This window comes from Dama dama, chromosome X (genome assembly GCF_033118175.1).
Source record: "Dama dama isolate Ldn47 chromosome X, ASM3311817v1, whole genome shotgun sequence".
Taxonomy (NCBI): Eukaryota; Metazoa; Chordata; class Mammalia; order Artiodactyla; family Cervidae; genus Dama; species Dama dama.
In genome coordinates this window covers 77,521,476-77,548,920 of record NC_083714.1, presented here as the reverse complement: position 1 = coordinate 77,548,920, position 27,445 = coordinate 77,521,476, and the positions used below count along the sequence as shown (strand labels likewise).

General features: G+C 37.3%; 1 protein-coding gene across 1 annotated transcript in view; it reads right to left on the bottom strand.

The window, feature by feature from the left end:
- Positions 1-27,445, bottom strand: part of CHM (CHM Rab escort protein) — a 233,557-nt gene that overhangs the window by 108,708 nt on the left and 97,404 nt on the right. Inside the window, exons 5-8 of the mRNA XM_061137379.1 lie at positions 10,601-10,988; positions 8,196-8,312; positions 5,516-5,636; positions 3,553-3,778 (exon numbers count right to left, since the gene is read on the bottom strand). Of these exons, the coding sequence (XP_060993362.1) occupies positions 3,553-3,778; positions 5,516-5,636; positions 8,196-8,312; positions 10,601-10,988 (852 nt within the window). The remainder of the gene's footprint in view (positions 1-3,552; positions 3,779-5,515; positions 5,637-8,195; positions 8,313-10,600; positions 10,989-27,445) is intronic.

Genomic DNA, 27,445 nt, shown 5'->3' with positions numbered 1-27,445 from the left:
ACTTTTGTTGGCAAATTAATGTCTCTGCTTTTTAACATGCATAAGACAGATGCTTAACAAGTATGAAAGGGGAAATGAATAATAACAAGATAATAGTGGAGAACTTAAATACCCCACTCACACCTATGGACAGATCAACCAAACAGAAAATTAGCAAGGAAATACAAGCTTTAAATGATAAAATGAACCAGTTAGACTTAATATAGATATTTATATATATAATATTTATTAATATATAATATTAATATATTAACATATAATGTTAATATATAAAATATATATTAATAAATATAATTATATGTATTTTATACAGGACATTTCACCCCCAAAATATGGATCTCACCTTTTTCTCAAGTGCACATGGGACATTCTCCAGGATAGAGCACATCCTGGACCATAAATCTAGCATTGGTAAATTTGAAAATGGAAATTATTTCAGGCATCTTTTCTGAACACAATGCAGTTAAGATTAGATGTCAACAACAGGAAAAATACTACTAAAAATAAAAATATATGGAAGATAAACAACACACTTCTGAATAACCAACAGATCACAAAATAAACCAAACTGAAAATCAAAATATACATAGAAACAAATGAAAATGAAAACACAACAATCCAAAATTCTATGGGATTCAGTGAAAGCAGTGCTAACAGGGGTGTTCACAGCAATACATGCCTACCTCACGACACAAGAGACACATCAAATAAGAACACTAAAGGCCAATATCACTGATAAACATGGATGCAAAAATCTTCAACAAAATTCTAGCCTACAGAATCCAAAACCATACTAAAAAGATCATACATCATGATCAAGTGAGCTTTATTCCAAGGATGCAAGGATTCATCAATATCTGCAAATCAATCAATGTGTTACACCATATTAACATATTGAAAGATACAAACCATATGATAAATCGAACAGATTCAGACAAAGCCTTTAACAAAACTGAACACCCATTTGTGATGAAAACTCTCCAGAAAGCAGGCATAGAAGGCACATACCTTAACATAATAAAAGCCACATATGACAAACCAATAGCAAACATTATCCTCAATGGGGAAAAACTAAAAGCATTTCCTCTAAAATCAGGAACAAAACAACGGTTCCCATTCTCACTACTACTTTTCAACAGAGTTTTGGAAGTCCCAGTCACAGCAATCAGAAAAGGAAAAGAAATAAAGCAATCCAGAATGGAAAAGAAGTAAAACTCTCACTGTTTGCAGATGACATGATCCTCTACAGAGAAAACCCTAATGATATCACCAGAAAATTACCAGTGCTAATCAACAAATATAGTAAAGTTGCAGGATGTAAAATTAACACAGAGAAATCCCTTGCATTCCTATACAATGATAGTGAAAAAAGAGAAAGAGAAATTAAGGAAACAATCCCATTCACCATTGCAACAAAAAAAATGAAATACTTAGGAAAAAATTTACCTAAAGAACAAAAGAGCTGTATATACAGAACTATAAAACACATATGAAAAAAATCAAAGACGACACAAATAGATGGAGAAATACACCATGCTTGTGAGTTGGAAGAATAAATATGGTGAAAATAAGTATCCTGCCCAAAGCAATCTATAGATTTAATGCAACCCCTATCAAGCTAACAAAGGTATTTTTCACAGAACTAAAACAAATAACTTCAAATTTGCATGTAAAAATAAAAAACCTTGAATAGTCAAAGCAATCGTGAGAAATAAGAATGGAACTGGAGGAATCAACCTGCCTGACTTCAAACTATACTACAAAGCTACAGTCATCAAGCCAGTATGGTACTAGCACAAAGAAAGACATATAGATCAATGGAACAAAATACAAAGCCCAGAGATAAATCTACGTCCCTATGGACACCTTATCTTTGACAAAAGAGGCAAGAATATACAATGGAGAACAGACAATCTCTTTAACAAGTGGTGTTGGGAAAACTGGACAACCACTTGTAAAAGAATGTCACTAAAACACTTTCTAAAACTATACAAAAAAATAAACTCAAAATGGATTAAAGATCTAAATATAAGACCAGAACTATAAAACTCTTAGAGGAAAATTTAGGCAGAACATGCTCTGACATGAATCACAGCAGGATCCTCTATGACCCACCTCCCAGAGTAGTGGAAATAAAAGCAAAAATAAACAAATGTGACCTAATTAAACTTAAAAGTTTATGCACAACTAAGGAAACTATAAGCAAGGTGAAAAGACAGCCTTCAGAATGGGAGAAAATAATAGCAAACGAAGCACCTGACAATGAATTAATCTCAAAAATATACAAGCAGCTCCTGCAGCTCAATTCTTGAAAAATAAACGATCCAATCAAAAAGTGGGCCAAAGATCTAAACAGACGTTTCTCCAAAGAAGACATACAGATGGCTAACAAACACATGAAAAAATGTTCAACATCACTCATTATCAGAGAAATGCAAATCAGATCTCACGCTGGTCAGAATGGCTACTATCAAATAAAGTCTATAAACAATAAATGCTGGAGAGGATGTGGAGAAAAAGGAACCCTCTTACACTGTTGGTGGGAATGCAAACTAGCAAACCCACTATGGAGAAGTGTTCAGTAGAGTGTAGTTCAGTTCAGTTGCTCAGTAGTGTCCGACTCTTTGTGACCCCATGAATCTCAGCACGCCAGGCCTCCCTGTCCATCACAAACTCCCAGATTGTGGAGATTCCTTAAAAAACTGGAAATATAACTGCCATACGACCCAGCAGTCCCAGTGCTGGGCATATAAACTGGAGAAACCGGAATTGAAAGAGACACGTGTACCCCAATGTTCATCACAGCACTGTTTATAATAGCCAGGTCATGGAAGCAACCTAGCTGGTCATCAGCAGACGAATGGATAAAGAAGCTGTGGTACATATACACAATGGAATATTACTCAGCTATTAAAAATAATGCATTTGATTCAGTTCTAATGAGGTGGATGAAACTGGATTCTATTATATAGACTGAAGTAAGTTAAAGAAAAACACCAATACAGTATATTAACACATATATGTGGAATTTAGAATGACCATAATGATGACCCTATATGCAAGACAGCAAAGGAAACACAGATGTAAAGAACAGACTTTTGGACTCTGTGGGAGAAGGCGAGGGTGGGATGATTTGAGAGAATAGCACCGAAACATGTATATTACCATATGTGAAACAGATCGCCAGTCCAGGATCGATGCATGAGAGAGGGTGCTCAGGGTCGGTGCACTAAGATGACCCTGAGGGATGGGATAGGGAGGGAGGTGGGAGGGGGGTTCAGGATGCAGAACACATGTACACCCATGGCTGATTCATGTCAATGTATGGTAATTATCCTTCAATTAAATAATAAAAAAAAAAGATGAACATGAATTCATTAGGCTTCAGCCTACGAATTAGCAAGGGCCAAAGAGGGGAGGGGTGAGTTGAATAACAAATAGTATGTCTGAATATACTATATCTTAACTAAATTTCATTTTTGTCTTTCTAATTTTCATCTGTTATTGAAGTATCATTTTAAGAAGAGATAAGAAAGCCAATGCCTGTCTTACCTGCAGAAACACTGAGGGAGTTCTCCTTGACCATATAAAGGAAACAAAAATGGAGTGTTGCCATATCGCCCAAGACAGTGAAGAAAGTTTTTGGTAGCTTTGAGACCATCTATGGTACTGCTGCCTGTCTCTGATGTCATTGCAATTGAGTGCAGGACAAAATATTGGAGGTTGGGGGTTAATTTTTGAGTTTTTAAATATTCAGAAAATGTAATTTCCTCAAAGTCTATGGAAAGAAAGAGGAAAAGTTATCAGTTAAAATCAGAACCAAACTTCCATTTAAAAGCATTGTACAAAAATGAGATCAAGTTTGCTTAAAACACTTAGCAAAGGACATAGTTGGTGGTAGTATTACTAAATTTTGGACTGAGACCATTGATTTTAGAGGGAAAAAACTAGGAACAGCCTCACTACCCTAACTGGATTGATGACACAATTTTTAACCTTTAAATGATGATTCTGTGGTTAGTATTTTATGGATTCAAAAAATTAGAAAAGCATTAAATAATTCATTAACCACCACAATAGCTTTCCATGGTTGGCAATAATCTTACTTTACTATCAACTGCAGACTAATGTCAGTGATTACACTTTGAAATATTAAATATGACTAATGGTAACTTTTTGGTGAAAACAATGATATAGTAGTACTTGATTTTTTTGAATTGTTTTTCTTTCCTAAAACTTGGAACAGTGAACTATGACTAAAAAGTAAAGAAACTAATTTCTGTATGGCTAGTGGTATCAATCCCACTGCCTTATAATCTCACCTCAAAACATAACAATCCCCTAAATACTATTCCTTTAAACCAAGAACAGAAAAAAATGTAACTGAGCTGTTGTTAGTGGAAGAGAAAAACTTTTTAGAATATAAACAAATAAAAACTATAAAAACGGACACAGAATATAAGTTTATGCTACTATGAAGAAAAAAATCTGGCAGTAACAAATAGACTTGAAACTTTAAGAACAAGAGTTAGACTTTGAATATTCCATATAGTAAAAAAAAAAATTGTCCTATTTCTCAATTTTGTAAGTGAATTGTCATTATATTCCTATTTTGGATAACTTTTTCAGCTCAATGCACTTTTAAGTGCAAAACTCTTGACACTAAAGTGGTGTATTCAACTTTCAACAACCTTTGAAGTAACTGGCCCCAGATCACACAGTGAGATGGGTCAAAGCCAAGATTAGAAACCATATCTTCTTCTAATCCATGAGATCCCACCCATACCATCTAGCTTCCTTTTAACCAGTCAAATTATATAATTCAATATTCCAAGCAAAAGTGATTCTTGAGAAATGAATAAAATATACAAATCTTTAAATGACAGATAAATTAATAGATGAGGGTCAGAGAGAGTAAGATATATGTACCACTATATGCAAAATAGATAAACAACAAGGATATACTGTATAGTACATGGAAATGTATGCAATATCTTTTAATAACCTATAATGGAAAAGAATCTGAAAATGTATATGTGTGTGTGTGTGTGTTTATATATATATATATATAAAACTGAATCACTTTGCTGTACACCTGAAACTAGCACATTGTAAATTAACTATACTTCTATTTTTAAAAAATGGTTAAAAAAACTAGATAAAGAAAAAGGAGTATTATCTATGAAGAACCAGTTGATAACAATGTTTAATTAGCAAGAATAAAAATTAACATCATAGACTGCTGTCATGATGAAAATGTCCCATAGCTGCATAGTACCATTAGTAGCCACTAGCCACGTGTGGCCACTGAACACTTGAATGTGTGGGTACTATAACTAAATTTTAATTAATTTAAATTTAAACAGGTACTTGTTGCTAGAGGCTAACCTACTGGATCATGCAAAATAAAAATATTTTAAAAGCATAGCAAGTGGCTCACTAAATCAGAGAAAGCATATTAAAATAATAAGAATCTAAAATAATGTGAGAACACAAATTTATTAAAAAACAATACCTTTATATTCATCAGGATGTTCCTCATACTCCATACAAAATGTGAGAAACTTCATTAGCATTCGCTTTTCTACCATAGTAAGTTGTTTGCTATTAAAGACATCTGCTCTGGAGCAAGGAACCTAAAATATATGATTTAAAAGTTAAGAAACTGCTTCCTACTGATACAAGTATTCCAAATGACATTTTTTTTCCCTTTAAGTATAACAAGATCATTATTTCCTTTCTAGTCAGGCTGTTTGATGTTACTTTCCACCAGTTCTAATGGCATCTCTGTTGACTTCAGAGCTAATTAACTCATGAGGTCCCTTACTTAATTCTGCCAAGTTGCTCCTTATGCTATTAAAAGGCCACCGGCATGGCACCCCTAACTGGGAACAAATGACAGCTCAAATCTAGCAATGTTGTCTGAAATTAACACTTTCTCAACATGAGCAGCAAGCTACAGAATAAATTATGAGAAAATTAACATTAGACATTTTAATTGGCAATCTCTTACAATCTACATTTGTTAAAAACCATCAGTTCAGTTCAGTTCAGTTGCTAAGTCCAGTTTGACTCTTTGCAACCCAATGAACCACAGTACGCCAGGCCTCCCTGTCCATCACCAACTCCTGGAGTACACCCAAACCCATGTTCATCGCGTCAGTGATGCCATCCAACCATCTCATCCTCTGTCGTCCCCTTCTCCTCCTGCCCTCAACCTTTCCCAGCATCAGGGTCTTTTCAAATGAGACAGCTCTTCGCATCAGGTGGCCAAAGTATTGGACTTTCAACTTCAGCATCAGTTCTTCCAATGAAAATTCAGGACTGATTTCATTTAGGATGGACAGGTTGCATCTCCTTGCAGTCCAAGGGACTCTCAAGAGTCTTCTTCAACACCACAGTTCAAAGCATCAATTCTTCAGCACTCAGCTTTCTTTATAGTCCAACTCTCACATCCATACATGACCACTGGAAAAACCATAGCCTTGACTAGATGGAACTTTGTTGACAAAGTCATGTCTCTGCTTTTCAATATGCTGTCTAGGTTGATCACAGCTTTCCTTCCAAGGAGTAAGCATCTTTTAATTTCATGGCTGCAATCACCATCTGCAGTGATTTTGGAACCCCCTAAAATAAAGTCAGCCACTGTTTCCACTGTTTCCCCATCTATTTGTCATGAAGTGATAGGACTGGACGCCATGATCTTAGTTTTCTGAATGTTGAGCTTTGTGCCAACTTTGTCACTGTCCTCTTTCACTTTCATCAAGAGGCTCTTTAGTTCTTCTTCACTTTCTGCCTTAAGGGTGGTATCAACTGCATAGCTGAGGTTATTGATATTTATCCCACCAATCTTGATTCCAGCTTGTGCTTCCTCCAGTCCAGCATTTCTCATGATGTACTCAGCACATAAGTTAAATAAGCAGGGTGACAATATACAGCCTTGGTGTATTCCTTTTCCTATTTGGAACCAGTCTGTTGTTCCATGTCCAGTTCTAACTGTTGCTTCGTGACCTGCATACAGGTTTCTCAAGAGGCAGGTCAAGTAGTCTGGTATTCCCATCTCTTTCAGAATTTTCCACACTTTATTGTGATCCACACAGTCAAAGGCTTTGGTATAGTCAATAAAGCAGAAATAGATGTTTTTCTGGAACTCTTTTGCTTTTTTGATGATCCAGCAGATGCTGGCAATTTGATCTCTGGTTCCTCTGCCTTTTCTAAAACCAGCTTGAACATCTGGAAGTTCATGGTTCATGTATTGCTGAAGCCTGGCTTGGAGAATTTTAAGCATTACCTTACTAGCGTGTGAGATGAGTGAAACTGTGCTGTAGTTTGAGCATTCTTTGGCATTGCCTTTCTTTGAGATTGGAATGAAAACTGACCTTTTCTAGTCCTGTGGTCACTACTGAGTTTTCCAAATTTGCTCGCATATTAAGTGCAGCACTTTCACAGCATCATCTTTTAGGATTTGAAATAGTTCAACTGTAATTCCATCACCTCCACTAGCTTTGTTCGTAGTGATGCTTTCTAAGGCCCACTTGACTTCACATTCCAGGATGTCTGGCTCTAGGTGAGCGATCACAACACCGTGATTATCTGGGTCATGAAGATCTTTTTGGTACAGTTCTTCTGTATATTCTTGCCACCTCTTCTTAATATCTTCTGCTTCTATTAGGTCCATACCATTTCTGTCCTTTATTGAGCCCATCTTTGCATGAAATGTTCCCTTGGTATCTCTAATTTTCTTGAAGCGATCTCTAGTCTTTCCCATTCTATTCTTTTCCTCTATTTCTTTGCACTGATTGCTGAGGAAGGCTTTCTTATCTCTCCTTGGTATTCTTTGGAACTTTGCATTCAAATTTGCTGCTTTACCAAGAAAATAACAATCTTATTTGCTTATCCTTCCCAAACAAAACGGGGCTTCCTTTGTGGCTCAGAAGGTAAAGAACACTTCTGCAATGTGGGAGGACCCAGGTTTGATCCCTGGGTTGGGAACATCCTCCAGACAAGGGAATGGCTACCCATTCCAGTATTCTTGCCTAGAGAATCCCATGACAGAGGAGCCTGGCAGGCTACACTTCAAGGCGTCACAAAAAGTCGGACACTACTAAGCAGCTAACATTTTTACTACTAGTTTCCCAAACAAAACATAGCAACTTAAATTCATACTCAGTTGTAATCCTTGCTCAGCACAGTACCTGTTTCACTCTTCCTTCTCGAAAGGCAAGAATCCTGGTAATATTTTTGAACTCTGCATATCGACTAACATTAGATTTGATTAGAAGATCAATCAGCAATCCTCGAGAATACAATAGCTGTACAAAGAAAATATTTTAGAGAATGAAATAAAAGGTGAAAATAGTGGAAAAATTGATAAAAACAGAATAAAGATATATAATTTTGCTATATTTTACATTATTTGTAAAAAGTATTCTACCTGTTAATATTATAACACATAATATAATTTATTACAGGTTCACAACTAATTATCTGACATTCAAAATCCAAATTCTGGAATCCAAAGTTTTTTCCACAACTGACCCAAACTGATACAAGGCTCTTACACCTGTTTGTTCTAGTTAATGTGAATATCCATACATATTAATATGTTTAATTATAAAGCACCTCTTCAGACTCTAAGAACATTATATCATATGTAAAGTATCAGCCAGCATATATACTGTATTAATTTCTAAAATCCAAGTAACTAATTCAAAATGAAATTTTCAGTACAAAACCTATTTCTTACTTTACTACTTCAGTGTTCTTCTTTTTTAAAAAAAAAAACTCTTTCCTGCTCATGAGGACAAGAAGACTATGCGTGAGCTATGATTAAACTTCCACCCAGAAACTAACTGCCAAGGTAACATGGAAAGAATGGTGAATTTCAAAGCGTGGCAGGATCAAATTAGGTGGAATAGATAGTTCAGAAATATGAGGAAGGACCAAGGCAGTAGCCAACTCAGACCTAGGCAGAATCAGGCACAGAGACCTACATCAGAAAGAAACAATGAGTAGTAAAAAGATATTCATATATTCAAGCATCTGGTTCAAAGAGATCAGCAGGATGAGGATGTTTGATTAGATCAGCAAAATGTGAGGAGCATTAGTTCCTCTCTTTATAACTTGGAACTTCAAGAGAGCACATTAAATAAAAATCCTAGTCTGATGTTATTCACTACCCTCTCCAACTTCTTTCCAATTTCTCATCATTTGCCCTCAACTCATGGTATTTGGTCTCTCAACTTTTTTTTTTTAATTTATTTTTTCAGTGGGTTTTGTCATACATTGACATGAATCAGCAATAGATTTACACGTATTCCCCATCCCGATCCCCCCTCCCACCTCCCTCTCCACCCGATTCCTCTGGGTCTTCCCAGTGCACCAGGCTCGAGCACTTGTCTCAAGCATCCCACCTGGGCTGGTGACCTGTTTTACCATAGATAATATGCATGCTGTTCTTTCAAAACATCCCACCCTCACCTTCTCCCACAGAGTTCAAAAGTCTGTTCTGTACATCTGTGTCTCTTTTTCTGTTTTGCATATAGGGTCGCCATATGACCCAGCAATCCCACTTCTGGGCATACACACTGAGGAAACCAGATCTGAAAGAGACACGTGCACCCCAATGTTCATCGCAGCACTGTTTATAATAACCAGGACATGGAAGCAACCTAGATGCCCATCAGCAGATGAATGGATAAGGAAGCTGTGGTACATATACACCATGGAATATTACTCAGCCGTTAAAAAGAATTCATTTGAACCAGTTCTAGTGAGATGGATGAAACTGGAGCCCATTATACAGAGTGAAGTAAGCCAGAAAGATAAAGAACATTACAGCATACTAACACATATATAAGGAATTTAGAAAGATGGTCTCTCTACTTTTATCTAGTCCTGTATCATAACCTTTTGGGGCCATTATATTTTATCTTACTAGTGTTTTCTCTTCTTTTGCACTAAATTTGCCTTGCTTCTTATAAACCTCGTGCAACATTGTATGCTCCAAAGACTCAGGGACAACCTCTGAATTCAGGTTGATCTAACATTAGAGGTAAGAATGGGAAAAAAAAAAAGAAACTGAAGACAACAGCATCCTTTCCAACCTCCCTGCCCTAATTACTATTAAATTATCTTCCAAAGCCCTCACATCTCAACCAATGATTTTTGAAATGCTTCGGTTATTAAAAATGTTCATCATTATAGAGATGCCAAAATAGTTACTATATAAATAAGGGCTAAAAAGAAGTTTATTTAATACATTGACCAGAATAACATAGACCTGTAATTAGATTCATTAGACTTTTTTTCTTGATAGAATTCATAGTGTCCACATAATAGGAGAATATTTGGGTGGAGTACATGCTCCAATACAGAAGTAACCCTGTGATACAGTAGTGAGCATTCTTGTGTTTTTAACCTAGGTTTAAAGAATATTTTAACAGAACTATAAATTTCAGATACTATGTGTTTATAAAATAAATGTTCTACATTTCAGAGAATAAAATAATGAAAATTGGGTTTATGGACTCAGATGCTATTTTCAATCAATTAGAAATTAGTACTGTTGTATGGTAAGATGGGTAAAACTGTTACTTACCTTTGATACCAAATCGATATTAAACCTCCTGCCTTCTTTAATGATTTGAGAGTAAGTAATCCGATTTTTCTTTGGGTGTTCTGCTGTGTCTTCAGCCACAGGCACATTTTCACTTGTTTCTTTTTCTGCAGTTGAGGGCACACAAGTTTTATCATCACAGTGGTTTTCTTTTTCCCCTGTCACTTGAACATCATTTACTTCTACGGGTTTCTCTGGATCACTGCTTGGAGTTTGTTCTGTGTGTATTTCACAGCTTGTAGTGCTTAATGACTCATCTTCTGTAGGCAGGCAGGCAGAATCTGCAGCTTTCGTGGAGTTCACAGATGTCACAGAAGCGTGATTTTTCTGTAGTGCACCAGCTTCTTCAACATCTTCATGCAAATCCTGACTGATGAGAAATTATAATAATAATCCATACCAATAATCAAAGTGATAATTGTACTCGGCTACATTTTTATATCATTTTAACGTTTAATGGCAATTTTTATTTCTTTACCTCATTTATTATATCAAATTCAGTGGATGTCTTGCTTTATGTGACAAACACATTAAACATTCATCTGTTTAGGTTTTGACACAATATGAAACATATTAAGATCTGAAAAAATATACATAAAGATTTCAGGGATCAGCAGGCATGTCATATGTGTATGTGTATCTGAAAAGCAGATTCTTATTATTATTTATTTCTGTTTATCTCGGGGTATAGTTGATTTACAATATTGTGTCAATTTCAGGGGTACAACAAAGTGATTCACTTATACATATACATATATTCATTTTTTTCAGGTTTTTTCCCCATATTACAGAATACTGAGTGCTATACAGTATGTATGTATATATTAATCACATGTATATTTTTTAAGAAGTTAAGGCAGACAGGGGAATTGAACTTTAGAAACAAATCAACACAGTGTTTACAAGCGCTTCCTTCAGAATAAATAGATTGAGGTTCAAACCCAGACTCTATAACTAGATAACTTTGTGAATGTAGACAAATTTATTAATCCTCTCTGACCCAAATTATCCATTTATAATGTAGAGATAATACCAACTACCTCACCATGTTGTTTTGAAGATTAAATGAGGTATCACATGTGAAGAACCTGGTACAGTGCCTGGCACATAAATGCTCAACAGATTATTACCATTATCTGAGGTGTGACAAAGCTAAAAAACTGCTATAAAAGTGTACGTTGACATATCACAATGTGGTATCTAATAGGATCTTTCTGAATTGATTCTTGCTGTTTTCAATTAATGTCTATTACTTTACTGGAAGCCCCACTTCCAATATTACTACTAGAGTTAACATTCTCAGTTCATTATTGCCTTGATTGACACAAAAGGTTCCTGTTCAGTGTGCATCATTATCTCTCCATGATGTGCTTTATCCTCTACAGAACCTACATTTTCATTGAGTTGCCCTACTGTTCAACAATAAACTTGCCTTCTACATGATAGGCTGTGGGAAATAAACATCTGCTAATTGACTGCTTGAGAACTAACAGCAGTTCTTAAATCAAATCTCAAGTCTACCCCTATAAAATCTTCCTCTATCAGTCTCTAAACAAAATCACCGTTTTTAGTTACTATCTTTTGTCTCATCTCACCTACTTTCCAACATGGCATCTCTTAAATCCTAATTTGTCAACTCAAAGTCTCCATAATTCGGCTCATGTTAACTGTTTCTTCAAGATTGCAGGGAGAAATATCAATAACCTCCAGTATGCAGATGACACCACCCTTATGGCAGAAAGTGAACAGGAACTAAACATCCTCTTGATGAAAGTGAAAGAGGAGAGTAAAAAAGCTGGCTTAAACTCAACATTCAAAAAACGAAGATCATGGCATCTGGTCCCATCACTTTGTGGCAAATAGATGGGGAAACAATGGAAACAGTGAGAGACTATTTTCTTACACTCCAAAATCACTGCAAATGGTGACTTCACCCATGAAATTAAGACACTTGCTCCTTGGAAGAAGACCTATGACCAACCTAGACAGCATATTAAAAAGAAGAGACATTCCTTTGTCAACAAAGGTCCATCTAGTCAAAGCTATGGTTTTTCCAGTAGTCATGTATGGATGTGAGACCTGGACCACAAAGAAGGCTGAGTGCCAAAGAATTTATGCTTTTGAACTGTAGTGTTGGAGAAGTCTTGAGAGTCCCTTGCACTGCAAGGGGATCAAACCAGTCAATTCTAAAGGAAAACAGTCCTGAATATTCATTGGAAGGACTGATACTGGAGCTGAAGCTCCAATACTTTCACCATCTGATGCTAAGAATTGACACGGTGGGAATGACCTTATGCTGGGAAAGACTGAAGGCAGGAGGAGAAGGGGAAGACAGAGGATGAGATGGTTGTATGGCATCACCGACTTAAGAGACGTGAATTTGAGCAAGCTCCAGGAGTTTGTGATGGACATGGAAGCCTGGTGTGCTGCAGTCCACGTGGTCACAGAGTTGAACACGTCTCAGTGAATGAACCAAACTGTTTCTTCTGGTCTGTTCTTCCCACTTCCCATAAAATCACAAATCCCCCATTCCCAAAAAAAATCACATACTGCAGCAATTAAGAAAATGTTTAAATTTCACTTTGAAGAAGTCTTCCTTAATCCAACCACAATCATTCTGCTATACCATGTACCACAGTACACACATGTGGTTTACCTTGCATTTATTCATCAGTTTCTTTCGAACAGTCCTTTGGTTTATCTTCAACTTTTACTTTATCTTCAACCAGACTTTCATTTCCTTAAGGGAAGAGCCTAACATATATTCTTCTGTGCCTCTCACAATACCTACTGTACTTCACTATAAATGTGATATTTAATAAACACATGATGAATAAATGTTTAACACATGCAAAAAATGGAGGTATAAATATATTATCAAAAAATTTATAAACCAAACAAATATTTGTAAAAAACACAAACAACGAGGCAAAGAAAGAACAATAGTTTTTTAAAAGCCTGGGTTCATTGAACAAAAAGTGCCCCATTAAAATTGACACATTAAGCACTACAATAAGAAAGGTACAAGTAAAGAATAACATTTTAAATGTCAAGAAATAAAATATCAAAAATTAGGGCAGAAATAAATGAAAAAGAAAAAAAAGAGACCATAGCAAAAATCAACAAAGCCAAAAGCTGGTTCTTTGAGAAGATAAATAAAATTGACAAACCATTAGCCAGACTCATCAAGAAACAGAGAGAGAAGAATCAAATCAACAAAAATAGAAATGAAAATGGAGAAGTCACAACAGACTTCACAGACAACACAGAAATACAACAGATCGTAAGAAATTACTATCAGCAGCTATATGCCAATAAAACGGACAACTTGGAAGAAATGGACAAATTCTTAGAAAAGTATAACTTTCCAAAACTAAACAAGGAAGAAACAGAAAATCTTAACAGATCCATCACAAGCATGAAAATTGAAACTGTAATCAGAAAACTTCCAGCAAACAAAAGCCCAGGACCAGACGGCTTCACAAATGAATTCTAACAAAAATTTACAGACGAGCTAACACCTATCCTACTCAAACTCTTCCAGAAAAGTGCAGAGGAAGGTAAACTGCCAAACTCATTCTATGAGACCACCATCACCCTAATACCAAAACCAGACAAGGATGCCACAAAACAAAGAAAACTACAGGCCAATATCACTAATGAACATAGATGCAAAAATCCTTAACAAAATTCTAGCAAACAGAATCCAACAACACATTAAAAAGATCATACATCATGACCAAGTGGGCTTTATCCCAGGAATGCAAGGATTCTTCAATATCCTCAAATCAATCAATGTAATACACCACATTAACAAATTGAAAGATAAAAACCATATAATTATTTCAATAGATATAGAGAAAGACTTTGACAAAATTCAACATCAATGTATGATAAAAAAAAGACCTCCAGAAAGCAGGCATAGAAAGAACATACCTTGACCTAATAAAAGCTCTATAAGACAAACCCACAAATTTTATCCTCAGTGGTGAAAAATTGAAAGCATTTCCCCTAAAGTGAGGAAAAAGACAAGGGTGTCCACTCTCAACAGTACTATTCAACATTGTTTTGGAAGTGTTGGCCACAGCAATCAGAGCAGAAAAAGAAATAAAAGAATCCAGATTGGAAAAGAAGAAGTAAAACTCTCACTGTCTGCAGATGACATGATCCTCTACATAGAAAACCCTAAAGACTCCACCAGAAAATTACTAGAGCTAATCAATGAATATAGTAAAGTTGCAGGATATAAAATCAACACACAGAAATCCCTTGCATTCCTATACACTAACAATGAGAACACAGAAAAATAAATTAAGGAAACAATTCCATTCACGATTGCAATGAAAAGAATAAAATACTTAGGAATATATCTACCTAAAGAAACAAAAGACCTATATATAGAAAATAATAAAACACTGGTGAAAGAAATCAAAGAGGACACAAATAGATGGAGAAATATACCGTGTTCATGGATCAGAAGAATCAATAGAGTGAAAATGAGTATATTACTCAAAGCAATCTATAGATTCCTTGCAATCCCTATCAAGCTACCAACTGTACTTTTCAGAGAGCTAGGACAAATAATTTCACAATTTGTATGGAAACACAAAATAAAACCTCGAATGGCTAAAGCAATCTTGAGAAAAAAGAATGGAAATGGAGGAATCAACCTGCCTGACTTCAGTCTCTAATACAAACCAGTCATCAAGACAGTATGGTACTGGCACAAAGACAGAAATATAGATCAATGGAACAAAACAGAAAGCCCAGAGGCAAATTCACACACCTATAGACACCTTATCTTCGACAAGGTATGCCACTGCTGGGCATACACACCAACAAAACCAGAACTGAAAGAGACACGTGTATCCCAGTGTTCATCACAGCACTGTTTATAATAGCCAGGAAATGGAAGAAACCTAGATATCCATCAGCAGACGAATGGATAAGAAAGCTGTGCTACATATACACAATGGAACTTTACTCAGCCATTAAAAAAAATTCATTTGAATCAGTTCTAATGAGGTGGATGAAACTGGAGCCTATTATACAGAGTGAATTAAGCCAGAAAGAAAAACACCAATACAGTATACTAATGCATATAGATGGAATTTAGAAAGATGATAATGATAACCCTGTAGGTGAGACAGCAAAAGAGACACAGATGTATAGAACAGTCTTTTGGACTCTGTGGGAAAGGGCGAGGGTGGGATATGGTTTGGGAGAATGGCACTGAAACATGTATATTATCATATATGAAACGAATTGCCAGTCCAGGTTCGATGCATGATACAGGGTCCTCGGGCTTGTGCACTGGGATGACCCAGAGGGATGGGATGGGGAGGGCGGTGGGAAGGGGGTTCAGGGTGCGGAACACATGTACACCCGTGGTGGATTCATGTCAATGTATTGCAAAACCAATACAATATTGTAAAGTAAAAAAAAAAAAAAAAAGAAAAAAATTTAATTTTAAAAAATAGAAATAAAATATCACGCTCCTTATTGTTATAATCTAGTAACTTCAATTAAATATAATGAAAAAGGATGATATCATTAATGTCAAGATTTTCAGATTTAGGAAACTGTAGTGGGTAAAGTTGTAGTTCTGGATCTGTTACTTAGTAGATAACAGGCAAGTCATTTAATCCCTGAGATTCCCCATCTATGAAATGGAAGATCATTCATTTACCTTAACTTTCATAAGGCTAGTGTAAGATTAATGACCTAAAATATCTGAAGAGTATTTTCCATGAGCGCTAAAGTGAAAGTGAATGTCGCTCAGTTGTGTCTGACTCTTTGCGAACCCATGGACTCTCCATGGAATTCTCTAGGCCAGAATACTGGAGTGGGTAACCTTTCCCTTCTCCAGAGGATCTTCCCAACCCAGGGACTGAACCCAGGTCTCCCACATTGTAGGTGGACTCTTTACCAGCTGAGCCTGTAGGGAAGCCCCATGAGTTCTAAAAGGTTAATCAAACATAAGATATTAAGCAAATGTAAGATACTGTTAAATTTCCCAGAGGTCAACAGGCAATTCAAAACATGTGTCCTTAGGTTTTTCTGAGATCACATGTTGAAAGCTCTTTGGCCACATAACCACATAACAGCACAATTGCCATTAAGAAACATTAAAAATGAAAAGTGATAATATGAAATGGGATTTGTGTATTTTCCATAGAATTGTTCATGCTTTGTATTCACTTTCATTATTTTGAAAACCAGGAAACCAAAGTGTGTTGCATGAGGTGACAACTTTCAGCAAAATGTTGCATGCCTAACCATTAAACTACGAAATGATAGGATAATTAATTATACTTACAGATAAGACAGAATGATGATGACAACATGGAAATTGAGCACACCAATTGATCTGGTCAGTAGCTCTCTATTATATTCTTAGAAAGGGAGCTTTCTAGAGTGAATGAAATGCATTAACCAGTACTAGACAATCTGGAAAACAGAAGTCCAAATACTTAATTAAGGGTATAAGTTTAAGAAAAGGAGTTATTCTTTGTAAATATGTTCTATATCCATAAGTTATTAAGTTTTCCTATTCTGAACATCATAATCTGGTGAAATACCTAGCACTATGGAAAACATATGCAACAGAAACACAATACCATACCTACTTTTCATCAACTACAATATTTTTAGAGTTCTGCCAACCCTGAATTTAATACCTAACTAGAAGTTATAAAGACACCAGAAAACTCTCCAAACTCCACTTAATTTCTCATCATGCAAAATTCTATTCATCAAAAAGACTTAGCTTCCCTCAAATTAAAAACTTTGTACTTTGGTTAAAAAAAAGTTTTCTTAAAATAATTCAACCTTGGTTTCGCCCAAGATGGAAGAAGAATAGGACAGAGAGACCACTTTCTCCCCCACAAATTCATCAAAAGATCATTTGAATACTGAGCAACTTCCACAAAACAACTTCTGCTTGTTGGCAGAGGACATCAGGCACCCAGAAAGGCAGTTCATTCTCTTCGAAAGGAGATAGGGGAAAATATAAAAGACAAAAAGAGAGACAAAAGAGTTAAGGATGGAGACCCATCACGGGGAGGGAGGCATAGGAGGAGAAGTTTCCAAACATCAGGAAACCCTCTCACCAGCATGTGTGTGGGGAGATTTGGAATCTCAGAGGGCAACATAACCAGGAGAAAACACACACACACACACACACACACACACACACACACACATACAAAATATGCACCTAACCACAACCGCCAGCAGAGAAGCAGCCCAGATACTTGTGTTTGCCACCAGTGAGTGGGGTTTGGACAGGGAGATGCAGGCTGCATGTTTACAGTAAGGACCAGGCCTGAATGCCCTGAGGACAATCTGAGGGAGCTAACATCTGAAAGCAACCCAAACTGTGGGATAGCTGGAGAGAAAAAAAAAAAGAGAGAGAGAGACAACTTTCCCCAAAAGACTCACAGAACAAAGGATTGAGCGAATACCAAAGGAGAGCTAGCCCGCTGTGTACAGGCCCCTCCCCCCTGCAGGAGGCAGAGAGGCAGGCATGCCACAGCCAGAGCCTGAAGGCAAGGGGCAATCTCGGTCCCAGAGACCTGCATCCTCCACAAAACTGTGAGTAGGCTCCCAGTTGCTAACCACATCTTCCTAGGATCCTGGATGGCTGACGTCTGCCAGGAGGGTCACAACCTGAGATCAGCTCCCTAGAGGAGACACACAGGACGCCTGAGACAGGGCTCTTGCAGCAAACCTGGGAAACCAAGCAGCTGGGACAGGGGAGGTAATTAAGATGCACAGTCCACCTGGGATAGTGTGCTCACCAAGCACATGATCGCCTGAGCTGCTCGAACATGGGAAGGGCACAAAATGCATGCCGAACCAAGTCTGTGCCCTTGCGGAGTACCCGAGAACCTGCAGCTGAGCAGCTTAGACATGCATGAAACACAGGGTCCGCTTTGGACAGTACCCTGGCAGAGAACCTGGAGCCTGAGCTGTGTAGACCCGGAAAGCACAGGCCGCTGTGAGCTGGGGCAAACCCAGTGTGGCCCATACACTGCGAGCACTCCCCACACATGCCAGCGATATTTGTTTGCAAATACTGTGTTCCTCCCTCCCCACAACACAACTGAATGACTGAACCTAAATAAATGACCACCTTCACCCCCTTGTATCAGGGCAGAAATTAGTCACTGAAGTGACTTGCAAACAGAGGAAGCCAAAATAAAAAAAGAACAGGGGAAAGCTCTGGAAGTGACAGGTGCAACAGATTAAAACCCTGTAGTTAACATTGAGTAAGCATTGGAAGAGGCCTGTAGACCTTGAGAACAAGTACAAGCTGGAACAAATAATTTATTACTCCTTTAATTTAATTTTTATAACCTACTATTACCTTGCAAAAAAGACCCTATTTTTAAAACAAATTTCATATATATATATATTATTTTTGTGATTTTGTTTTGTACCTTTAATATTATATTTTTGAGAGTCTAACCTCTACTCTAGATTTTTTAATCTTTGTATTTGGTATTTATTATCAATTTTGTACCTTTAAGAATCTAATCTTCAGTATCCATTTTCACTTATGGATGTGATTACTGGCTTAATTGCTCTCTCTCTCTTTTTGACTTCCCCTCTTCTCCTCCTCTTGGACACCTCTATCTCCCTCCTCCCTCTTCTCTTCTCCGTGTAATTCTGTGAACCGCTGTGGATGTCCCACACTGTGGAGAATTATATTTACCAATAACCTAGATGTTTTATCATATGTGCTGTATGGATGGAGAAGTCTTGAGGCTACTGTAAGAATAAGACTGAAAGCCAGAGGCAGGAGGCTAAAATCCAAACTCGAGAACACCAGAGAATTCCTGATTACAGGGAAAATTAAGAGAAAAGAGCTCATCTAAAAGCCTCCATGCCTACCCTGAAACCAAGCTCCACCCAAGAGCCAACAAGTTCCACAGCAAGACATACCAGGCTAATTCTCCAGCAACACAGGAACACAGCCCTAAGCATTAAAGTACAGGCTGCCCAAAGACATGCCAAAACCATAGACACCCCAAAACTTACTACTGGATCCTTCATTGCACTCCAGAGAGAAGAGATCCAGCACCACCCACCAGAACACAGATGCAAGCTCCCCTAACCAGGAAACCTTGACAAGCCACTCGCCCAACCCCACCCACAGGGAGCAACCTCTACAATAAAGAGGAACCACAAACTTCCAGTATACAGAAAGGCCACCCCAAACACAGCAATCGAAACAAAATGAAAAGGCAGAGAAATACTCAGCAGGTAAAGGAACATGATAAATGCCCACAAACACAAACAAAAGAGGAGGAGATAGGGAGTCTATCTGAAAAAGAATTCAAAATAATGATAGCTAAGATGATTCAAAATATTGAAAACAGAATGGAGTTACATATAAACAGACTAGAGACAAGGACTGAAAAGATGCAAGAAATGTTTAACAAGGACCTAGAAGAAATAAAAACGAGGCAATCAATAATGAATAGTGCAGTAACTGAGATCAAAAGGACTCTGGAGGGAACCAACAGTAGAATAACTAGGGAGAGAGAAGATAAGTGAGGTGGAAGATAGAATCGTGGAAATAAATGAAGCAGAGAGGAAAAAAGAAAAAAGAATTAAAAGAAATGAGAACAACCTCAGAGACATCTGGGACAATGTCAAACACACCAACATCAACCTGCCTGACTTCACACTATACTACAAAGCTCCAGTCATCAAGAGAGTATGGTATTGGCACAAGGACAAAAATATAGATCAATGGAACATAATACAAAGCCAAGAGATAAACCCACACACTTATGGACACTTTATCTTTGATAAAGGAGGCAAGAATATACAATGGAGAAAAGACAATCTCTTTAACAAGTGGTGCTGGGAAAACTGGTCAACCACCTGTAAAAGAATGAAACTAGAATACTTCTAACACCATACACAAAATAAAACTCAAAATGGATTAAAGATATAAATGTAAGACAGGAAACTATAAAACACCTAGAGGAAAACATAGGCAAAATACTCTGACATAAATCACAGCAAGATCTTCTAGAGTCACCTCCCAGAGTCATAGGAACAGAAGCAAAAATAAACAAATGGGATCTAATTAAACTGAAAAGCTTTTCCACAAAGAGGAAAACTATAAGCAATGTAAAAAGCCATCCTTCAGAATGGGAGAACATAATAGCAAACGAAGCACCTGACAAAGAATTAATCTCAAAAATATACAAGCAGCTCCTGCAGCTCAATTCTGGAAAAGAAACGACCAAATCAAAAAGTGGGCCAAAGAACTAAACAGACATTTCTCCAAAGAAGACATACAGATGGCTAACAAACACATGAAAAGATGCTCAACATCACTCATTATCAGAGAAATGCAAATCAAAACCACAATGAGGTACCATTACATGCCAGTCAGGATGGCTGCTATCCAAAAGTCTACAAGCAATAAATGCTGGAGAGGGTGTGGAGAAAAGGGAACCCTCTTACACTGTTGGTGGGAATGCAAACTGGTACATCCCCTATGGAGAACACTGTGGAGATTTCTTAAAAAACTGGAAATAGAACTGCCATGCAACCCAGCAATCCCAGTGCTGGGCATATACACCAAGGAAACCAGAATTGAAAGAGACATGTGTACCCTAATGTTCATTGCAGCACTGTTTACAACAGCCAGGACTTGGAAGTAACCTAGATGCCCATCAGCAGACGAATGGATAAGAAAGCTGTAGTACATACACACAGTGGAATATTACTCAGCCATTAAAAAGAATTCATTTGACTCAGTCCTAATGAGGTGGATGAAACTGGAGCCTGTTATACACAGTGAAGTAAGTCATAAAGAAAAAGAGCAATATAGTATATTAACACCTATATATGGAATTTAGGAAGATGGTAACGATGACCCTATATGCGAGATAGCAAAAGAGACAGTAGATATAATGAACAAACTTTTGGACTCTATGGGACAACACGAGGGTGGGATGATTTGAGAGAATAGCATTGAAACATGTATATTGTCATATGTGAAAGAGACCACCAGTCCAAGTTCTATACATGAAACAGGGCACTCAAATCCAGTGCAATGGAACAACGCTGAGGGATGGGATGGGGGCTTCAGGATGAGGGACACATGTACACCCATGGCTGATTCATGTGAATGTATGGCAAAAACCACCACAATACTGTAATTAGCCTCCAATTAAAAAATTAAAAATAAAATAATTCAACCTTTTGAAGAACACTTCTAAACAATAACTCAATTATATTAACTTTAAAGTACCTAAAAAGTATAAATACACATTTGCCAGTTGTAAATGAATGTGGCTGGATTATAAATTCTCAAAAAAAAAAAATGTTGAGTTCTAAAACACTACTGATTTTAACATATAAATGGGAAAAATATGCACCATTAGTTCTTATGAAAATTTTCAATATGAAAATAAATTGACAAATGAAATCCAATGTCATTTATATTGATAATTTGAATTTCAAGGGACATTTACAATAAAGTATAACAATATTTTTGAGATAATTTTACCTAATTTAAACTCTGAATAAGTGCTTAGATGAACGCATTAGGAACAATCTGAATTTAGGAGAGACTTAGGGGTATAAATTCTGATATCGTCTAGTGTTTTTACCAATTAATGGTAGCAACAAGGGAATGCCTCAAACTGAATATGCCTTATTAATGCCTTGGTAACAGTCACACTTTCAGATAAGTCAAATGAAAAATTGTCAACCAACTGGTTAATGTATTCAGCACAGGTGTTCATTATTTATTTTTCAGTTATTTGGACCTTTCCTCCTTGCAGTACAGCTTGTTACAGAAATTATATTTTTTATTTTGATATATGCACTTTATTGTAAGGTCATTCATTTTCTTCTTGTTTTAATTTTTTGGCCACATCACATGGCATGTGGAATCTCAGTTCCCTGATAGGGATCCAACTTCTGCCTTTTGCACTGGAAGCATGGAGTCTTAACCACTGGACTGTCAGGGAAATCCCAAGCCATTTACTTTTGATTTGCACAGTATATGCTACACAGTTACCCATCTGTTAATTTCTGCAAATAAATGTTTAATGATTATGAATAAGATTTACAAAAAATCAGACTGTTCAAAAGTTGCTGTTCCAAAAACCAGGAATATAAAAAACCCACTGTAATCAATTTTAAATTGATGCAATACAACATACTGATAGATTTATTCCCTTATTTGTAAAAAACTTAACATGTTAACAGCACAGTAGAATATAGCTGAAATGTCAATCTCTTGTCATATTTCTCCAAGGAAAAAATATAACGTGACATAGAGCAGATACTGTTGGCTGTCTTTTTAACAACCATATCCTATTCCTCAGCACCATAACAGTTGCAATTTTGATCCAATATTAGGCACCCAGAACTAGGGGATGGATCATGGCTGATTAAAACCAACTTTGGTAATTTTACTGTCCTTTGTTAGTGACTGATTTAAAAGTGAGCAGGTTATCCAGTTTAAGCCAATGAGATAAGGGTGAACCTGGGGCTTTGGTAAAGACTCCCCAGTATAACATTATAACAGAAAAAAACAACACACACACACACACACACACGTTAGGAAAAAAAACTCCCCCCACCCCTTGTTTCACATTTAGAGGTTTCTGTTGTGCGAAAACCTGTTCAGAATCAAGGCAATCATTTTGTAACTCTGGACGGAAAGCTAAGAAAAGTTCAAGGCAGCTACCCCAAGATGGATGTGATTAAGATTCTCAATTAGCAAATTATGTAACAACCAACCAACCCACCTACCAGCCTACCGTCCCAACTACCCATATATCTACTCATTTAAACCACTTTTAATTGGACACTGTGTCACTTGTAGTCTAAAACAAACTTGCTATTACACAGTGGTAAACCATAGATTCCTGTAAATAATAAAACTTACAAGTGATTTTCAGTTTTTAAAATTTTGTATTTCTTTCTTCTTACTGGTATTATTACATTTTTGTCAAAGAGGCTCATGCTACATTTATAAAATTCTAAATCTAAAGTAAAATAAGTAGAATTTTAGATGACCATCACAATGTCTTTATTTTAGTATCAATCCATGAAAGAGTTGGTTCGTTTATAAGTCTAACAAGCAAGTTTTCATCCTGCTTTAATATTATCATATCAGAAAAGGGGAAACGATGTTCAGGATTATTCAAAAATGAAACAGGGCAGAAAAAGCACAAGTTCTTCCAAATATTTTAGAAACATAAAATCTCTTCTCACTAAAGAAACTATATGACATTATGCAATTAATAAGCAACCATCTTTCACCCCGAGCAAACTCCAGGATATGATGAAGGACAGGGGAGCCTGGCATTCATGGGGTCACTAAGAGTTGAACACACCTGAGAGACTGAACAACAATATCTTTCACCTAAGAACTCTTTGGGTTTTTGTGAATTAAGTGTGAATTAATGTATTGTGCTTTTTCATAGTCTGTTGAATGTTTAAAACCAGAAATAGTAGTTGTTTTTATTCTCTCACATAAACTACAAAAATATCCTGTGGGGTACTAACAACAGTCACAACAACTAAAGGATATTGGATTTATCCCTCATCTTCTATACACTGGAAGTTAGGCACTTTAATTCCCCATTATAGATATAACTACTTTACACTACTAAATAATATTCTAGCAAGTTAAACAAGTAAATGTACTTCTTTACGTGCTAGTCTTCACAAAGAAAATACTTTATGCACTTGGTTTAATGGTTCCCTTGATGCACATACATGTATTTATCTGATGCCTGATATATACTTTGATATAATGGAAATAGCACAAACTTTTGAGTTAGATAGATGTGGGTTCAAATCCTGCCTGTCCTATCTCTGACTCTCCCTGATGTAGCACAGAGTAAGTGAAACTGAATGAAATAAAAAATGTAAGGAACTGAGTTATAGCAGTTGTCAGAAAGATAATATCCAATAAATGCTATAGTCCTTTTACTCTTTCCTTCAATAAGTCAAATGTAATAATCACACTATTTGTTTCAAAGAAAAATAATCTATGTATAGCAAAAGAATTTCTAGCCCAAATTACAGATTATCTAATTTATTACTAGCAGCATCCAAGGTAAAAAAGCACTCATAAAGCAAAACAATCTGGGTAGTTCTTTATAGTATTTCTGAGAATTGAACTTAAGCTATTTTATTTTAATATACAGCCTAACTATGTTGTTATTATTGCTGTTTAGTCACTAAGTCATGTCCAACTCTTTGGTGACTCTACGGACCGTAGCCTGCCAGGCTCCTCTGTCTATGAGATTCTCCCGGCAAGAATACTGGAGTGCATTGCCATTTCCTACTTCAGAGGATCTTCCTGACCCAGGGATCAAACCTGCGTCTCCTGAATTGGCAGGCAGATTCTTTACTGCTGAGCCACCAACTATGCAATAACGAAAAAGTACTAACTTTCATAGTCAAAAGATCACTAAAACTCTTAGACTGAACACGTAAGAATTACTTCTGAAAATAAGTAAAGTCAGCAATGACAAACAACGTGCTATCCAGTATGTTTACATTAGAATATGGTGTTACTTGAGGAGCTAAGATGGCGGAGGAATAGGACAAGGAGACCACTTTCTCCACCACAAATTCATTGAAAGAATATTTGAATGCTGAGCAAACTCCACAAAACAACTTCTGAATGCTGGCAGAGGACATCAGGCACCCAGAAATGCAGCCCATTGTCTTCGAAAGGAGATAGGACAAAATATAAAAGATAAAGAGACAAAAGAGCTAGGGGTGGAGATTCGTCCTGGGAAGGGAGTCTTAATAGAGGAAGTTTCCAAACACCAGGAAACCCTCTCACCAGAGGGTCTGGGGGAAGTTTTTGAATCCCAGAGGGCAACCTAACTGGGAGGAAAAATAAATAAATAAAACCCACAGATCACATGCCTAAAGACAACTCCCAGCAGAAAAGTACCCCAGATGCTCGCATCCGCCACCAGCAAGTGGGGGCTGAACGGAGAGGAGCGGACGGCATTGCTTAGGGCAACCTAAACTGTGGGATAGCAAGAGAGAGAGAGAGAGAATTAACCTGCAAAAAGCCCTAACCCAAGGCACTGCCAGCCCGTTCACAGAACAAAGGACTGAGCTTTACCAGAGAAGAGCTAGCCGGCTGCAGATGGGCCCATGCCCCGCCAGAGGCAGGGGGGAGGCGGGCGCCAACTAGAGCCTGAAAGGGGCAAACTCGGCCCCAGAGAGGGCATCCCCTACCACTGCAAACAGGCTTCCAGTTTCTAACCAGACTTCTTGAAATTCTGGATGGTTGACATCCACCAGGAGGGTCGCAGCCAGAGATCAGCTCCCCAGAAGAGACACAAGGCACACCAGGCCGGGTGCACAGGGAAACTGAGGCTGGGACTGGGGAGGGGATAAGTCGCACTGCACCTGAAGAGAGTGCGCTCGTCAAGCACCTAGTTGCCTGAAATGCTCAGATCAGGTAAGGCACAAAACGCAGGCCCAACCAAGTCTGCGCCTTTGTGGAGTACCCAAGAACCTGAACCTGAGTGGCTTAGACCTGAGAAGTGCACGCAACTCAGGGCCCGCTACCTGTAGAGCAACCTGAAGCCTGAGCAGTGTAGACAGGGAAATCACACACACCGTGAGCGGGGGCAAACCCAGTATCGCTGAAACACTGTGAGTACTCCCCACACACACCAGTGATATTTGTTTGCAGTGTTACTCCCTCCACACAGCACTGAATACAAGTGAACCTAAACAAGAGACCACCTCCAATCCCTTGTGTCAGGGCGGAAATTAGACACTGAAGAGATCAGCAAATAGAAGCCAAATAAACAAAGGGAACTGCTTTAGAAATGACAGGTGCAACAGATTAAAATTCCTGTAGTTAATACCAACTACACTGGAAGGGGCCTATAGATATTGAGAAGTATAAGCTGGAACAAGGAACTATCTAAAACTGAACTGAACCCACACTGCCCACAACAGCTCCAGAGAAATTCCTAGATATATTTTTACTATTATTATTTTTTTTAATTAAAACTTTTTTCTTCTTCTTTTTTAAGTTCTCTATTACTCCTTTAATTTTCATTTTTATAACCCACTATTACCTTGCAAAAAAAAAAAAAAAAAAGACCCTATTTTTAAAGCAAACTTCATATATATTGCTCATACTTTTTGTGTTTCGGTTTTTTTAATAATGTATTTTAAGAGTCTAACCTCTTCACTAGATTTTTAATCTTTTTTTTGTTTAGTATTTGATATCAATTTTGTACATTTGAGAATCCAATCTTCAGTAACCATTTTTACTCAGGAGTGTGCTTACTGGATTGATGACAGTCTCCCCCTTTTGACTCTCCTTTTTCTCTGCCAGATCATCTCTATTTCCTCCCTCCCCCTTCTCTTCTCAATCCAATTCTGTGAATCTCCGTGGGTGTTCTGGGCTGCGGAGAACACTTAGGGAACAGAGTACTGCCTACATCTGTTTCTCTCCTCATGATTCCCTTTTTTTTCTCCTCCTGCTCACCTCTATCTCTTTGCTCCCTCTCCTCTTCTTCATCTGTGAACCTCTCTGGGTGTCCCTCAGAGTGGAGAATCTTTTAACCATTAACCTAGAAGTTTTATTATCAGTGCTGTATGGATGGAGAAGTCTTGAGGCTACTGGAAGAATAAGACTGAAAACTAGAGGCAGGAGGCTTAAGCCCAAAACCTGAGAACACCAGAGAACTCCTGACTCCAGGGATCAGTAATTAATAAGAGATCATCCAAAAGCCTCCATACCTATACTGAAATAAACCACCACCAAAGAGTCACCAGAGCAAGACA